This window comes from Schistocerca cancellata, chromosome 7 (assembly GCF_023864275.1).
Source record: "Schistocerca cancellata isolate TAMUIC-IGC-003103 chromosome 7, iqSchCanc2.1, whole genome shotgun sequence".
In the NCBI taxonomy this organism is placed as follows: domain Eukaryota; kingdom Metazoa; phylum Arthropoda; class Insecta; order Orthoptera; family Acrididae; genus Schistocerca; species Schistocerca cancellata.
Window position 1 is genome coordinate 530,134,190 of NC_064632.1, and position 4,872 is coordinate 530,139,061.

The 4,872-nt window shown below is 35.2% G+C and overlaps 1 protein-coding gene across 3 annotated transcripts; it reads left to right on the forward strand.

The window, feature by feature from the left end:
* The first annotated feature begins 740 nt into the window (after positions 1-740).
* On the forward strand, positions 741-3,850 carry LOC126092111 (ubiquitin-conjugating enzyme E2-17 kDa-like). 3 transcript variants are annotated; one of them, XM_049907545.1, is made up of 2 exons: positions 741-860; positions 1,190-3,850. In XM_049907545.1, exon 2 carries the CDS (start codon positions 1,235-1,237, stop codon positions 1,691-1,693), a length of 459 nt encoding a protein of 152 aa, XP_049763502.1. In that variant the 5' UTR covers positions 741-860; positions 1,190-1,234; the 3' UTR covers positions 1,694-3,850. The 3 variants fall into 3 exon arrangements, with proteins under 3 accessions (XP_049763502.1, XP_049763503.1, XP_049763504.1); XM_049907546.1 differs by lacking the exon at positions 741-860 and adding an exon at positions 885-1,023; XM_049907547.1 differs by lacking the exon at positions 741-860 and adding an exon at positions 897-916.
* The last annotated feature ends 1,022 nt before the right edge of the window (positions 3,851-4,872 follow it).

Genomic DNA, 4,872 nt, shown 5'->3' on the forward strand with positions numbered 1-4,872 from the left:
GTTCTGTCAGGTGTGAAGGCCAATTCACACCACCTGTCAGCCCTAAAAAAGGAGAAAAATACAATTGTTTATGACGCTAGTAGTTATGTAAGGAAGAATGCATAACGGATAAGGTAAAGAGGATCTATTTATTCCCTTTTAAACCCCTTTTAATATATATATATATAATTTTCGTTAGTAAGTGACGGTATTTGGAATGCTTTTTCGCTTCTCATTACTTTACCACAGAAAACTCACAAAGAACTTGAGTTATGGAGAATGCTTCAGCTATTAACAGACTATATCGCTATTAGTATCTCGATTCCCATACTGAACTTTAACTTTTTGTATCACGGATGGTAACCCTAACCCATAACCTCATTTCCACCGTTTGCGACTGGGCTAAGCAAACTGGCGTGATGTGATGTGCTGGAACGTGTGAATATGCCCCGACGTGACGAGACGAAACGGCCTGTGAGAACTGGCCTTGAAATTGCCCTTATTTTATTTCTGTCTGCAGCTGGAAGGAGCTTTTCAGCCACAAAAAGATAAAAGTTATGTTTGTATTTCTCAGTGTTAAAAACAGCTTACAAACTGAGAAGTAGTATTAACTAAAAAATGCTAACTATTCTAGTGTAGCTTCTGACCTTAAAGAATAGTTCAGTTCAACCTACTGTCTGGCTTGCACCAAATCCGAGCGCAGGTTTTTATTTCGTTTCGATAATCACAGATTTTTTACTTCTCTTTGGATCCCAGTGAAATGTGACACAGTTTATCTTCACGTACGTGATCTTTGGTGCGTAATGCTCCTTGGTGTAGAAGGTTATGGTCTATTTGTGTAACTGAGAATCTGCACAGTAATTGAAATTCAGGCAACAGAGGTGCAATATTCTGGATGAATTGCCAATTTTTGTAGTATTTAAAATTCTGTTAGAAAGTGTGTTATTCATTATTAGTATATTTCGTGTTATTGTGAAGTTATGAACTAATTATTTAAAGCTTGCTGACATTCGCAGCTTACATAGTTAAGCTCAAGATTTCCTGGTACATAGTTTAACAATAAGTGTCAGACTGTGTATAACACAACAAATTGAGGACTTTTTTTTACTTTACTGTTTATGTTGTTAAACATTTAAGGTTTTCTTTGTCTAGGTCAGATGACGTTATGTTCCGAATCCTTGCACTAACCTTGATTGTTTTCCTTGTATAGCTTGTTGCTGCCGAGGGCAAGCATTCTCCCTAAAGCCCATCAGAAATGTCTACGCCTGCCAGACGACGTCTGATGAGGGATTTTAAGCGCCTTCAAGAGGATCCGCCTACTGGTATTAGTGGGGCTCCTACTGAAAATAACATTATGCTTTGGCATGCTGTCATTTTTGGGCCACACGACACTCCTTTCGAAGATGGAACATTCAAGCTGACATTGGAATTTACCGAAGAGTACCCAAACAAGCCGCCCACAGTGAGATTTCTTTCGAAATTGTTTCATCCAAATGTTTATGCGGATGGAGGCATCTGTTTGGACATCTTGCAGAATAAGTGGAGCCCGACATATGATGTGTCTGCTATTCTGACATCAATCCAATCACTATTAAGTGATCCCAATCCGAACTCTCCAGCAAATTCAATGGCAGCTCAGCTTTTCAAGGAAAATCGACGAGAATACGAAAAGCGTGTGAAGTCATGTGTGGAGCAAAGCTTTTTGGACACGTAAGGCTGTAATGTTTACATGTTTATAGTTAAAACTGTGATTGGAATATTGCACCTTAACACTGACTAAGGAAATTATGTTCCCCATAAGCCTAAGGCCTGTGATTTCACTAAATTATAGCTATTAACAGCTTCCAGATTTCATATTGACACACCAATTTTTGTCTTAGAATAGTAATGCTACTAACAGAGGACTGTTAATTTGTATGTTATATGTCATAGCTGTGATGATTAGAATTAAATGAGATATTAAATCCATAAAATATCTTTTACTTAGTTTGCCATGCCCCAGAGTTTTGTGTATTAAACTAAAATGCTTGAAATAGGTGGAACTAAATTGTTTCACAGGAAGTGCCACTGATTTAAACGGAATTGCGCAACTGTTTGTTAATATAATGTTCAGTGCATATTTAGTAATGTTTCAAGCATGAGTGATTCTAATGTTACGCAATTTTTCACTATTCATGCCAGATGAAAATATTTTGTAAAACTTTGTCATTGATGTGGTGCAGCCTTGTCAGATTTCTAGGTGCTGGAAATCAGTTCCTTCAAGTGTGCAAAGAAAAGATGCATAATAATTTGACTATTGCAATGCATGAGGGAAAAAGTTAATTTCCCCTTTGTGAAAATGTGCTTAACTACTCCCAGTTTTTTCCAAGATGCTCTAATGGTTTTTTTAAATATTGAATGAATACTGAAGCTGGTGAGGGGTATTTGAAAACTTCTCAGTTGTGAGAAAAGTAAACACAAACTAGGATTAGGGTTCCATCCTTTTGGAAAACTGCAGAGAACAATATAAGTAAAAACTGTGGATAATAATGTTCGGACAAGTTATTTTTCATGTCAGTATATGTTTGGGGGGGGGGGAGGAGGTTAAGGGTATTTGGTGTGTCAAGACATAATGTAGTGAAACACGGGTAAATCAGAAATTTAATGAAAATTACTGTTGATGTACTAGATTTTGAAATATCATATTTTGTTTCATTTGAAGGAACGTTGTTTTGGAGCAGCAGTGTTTTGCCTGATGGCAAACATAGACTTGTAATAGAAACCTCCCCAAATGTTGACGTTCAGCCAATAAACAGCGTAGTTCATTGCAAGAAATTTCTTAGGTTGTTGTTGGCTGAAAGTTTGTAGTAGGAAGTGACAAAACTTAGAGCAACAGAATTTAATTTGAATAATACTCGCAGGAGTTGTTATTCTAAATATATAGATTTGCCAGAAACTATTTTTGACAGTGCTTTTTGTATGACTTTACAGCCAACTATTGTATGACTATAGAGTCTCTACTTATTTTATCAGGATAGTAATTAAATCTTTGACACAGCTATCATGAAATATAACTGCTTTCATGCAGTTTAACATTGCATTTTATGTGCAATTTGAAAGCATTTTACTATCCACTGATAAGGCTCTTATGGCAATAAGTAAAAGTTTCAAAATGTTTACAATAAGATTTACTGTTGAAAGAATCGTTTGCAGTTAAACGACTTTCAGCTGATAAGTTGTTATTAGTTTTTTAGCAATGCAACATCTGCATTTAGCACATGGCATCCAACTAGCACTTAAACTGTTATTCAGTGTTAACATGACTCTCTGGTTACTACTTAATCATATCAAAATAGTGTATCAGTTACATAGTTACAAGTGGGGGCAGTACAGAACTTACAGCATTTTATTTCAATATCCTGTGTGGGATTTTACCCACAAATGATGGTATTTTACAAGATAACAGATGCCTGTAAAATATTTGTCTTGCAGTGCCTGTGTGAAACTTTTTCTGTGGGAAAAGGGATGTTATTTTAAAAAATATTTGAATACAGAAAATGAAAATTGTGTGTCATGGAGTGTAGGAAACTGGTGGTATTATTCGTCAATAAGTACTATTACTGAGTACAGCATAATGTCATATACGTTGATCACTATTTGTAAGTATTGGTACTGTTACGTATCAAGTATGCAATTTGTTTTACAGTTGTCCTTAAAGTAAACTTAGAAATTCTCTGTTAACGGTTTTAATTCTGCAAGTTATGAGTCACTGTGCTACTATGTTTCTGAAACGGTTCTGTGGGTTTCCATATTACACACATCAAAATGTATGGGAGTGTATCAGTATTATGTAACATTTACAGACTAATAAAGCTCTGCTGTTGGTTGTAATGCCAGAGGTGTTGTGACTAATACACACACGCACACACACACATATTATTATTATTATTATTATTATTATTATTATTATTAGACTGTACTAGCAGTGAACTTAACTGTTGTGTCCAAAAGTTACTAGCCTATATTTTCCTGCAGGTCACAAAATGGTAAGTGGATTTTATATATATGAAGGCTGTCGTGTTTTATTTTTTAGTTAGTTACAGTTATTCATAACTTGCTGCTTATTTGAGAAATTGGCATAGAAGTTGTCTAGTGTATTTGGGCACCTTCTCCACTGGTTATTTCATCATACCCGGCAAATCTTAAGAGAATGAGTGCTCATGTATCAAATTTATGGCTTTAGAAGAAATAAAAATACAAGAAAAGAAACAATAGAAGAACAGAAGATGCAGAAAAGAAAACACTGGAGATGAATCAGTGCATAAAAAGTGAAAAATGATTAAGAAGTGCTGTTTTGAAGTGATTATGTTCAGTTCAAAGCATTGAAAACAGTTTGTGCTGTTGTACAGTGATGACTGAATACTTCACAATTACTAGCTTTATTTTCTGAGGCCTACTCTGTTTTTTTCTGTGTTTTGTGAACAAAAGCTGAGAAAAGTTCTGTATTGGGCTTCTGTCATGGTACAAAAGAGAGGAAACATGGAGACAAATGAATAGTTATCTCATTGTGCAGGAGAAAAAATTCATTCTGCAGGTCAGACGACAGGACAAGGGGATCACCAACAAATGTTAGTTAAGAGCATATTATTTCCTTGAGTCTTGAATGTAAGATGAACTGTGGTTGTGGAAGTAAGTGCTTACACTTGGTTTCATTGAAATTTGTCTACTACCACAAGGTAATTACACTTTTTCATACATTTGATTGATCATTTTTCTGTCTTGTTTTACCCTGTCATGACATTCACCTGTGTTGTTCTTTATATATTTAAATTATTAAGAAACGTTGCATGTATAATTCCACATTAAACTATAGATGTTCCTCACAAGTAGTTGGTTAGATGAAGTGTTAATTTG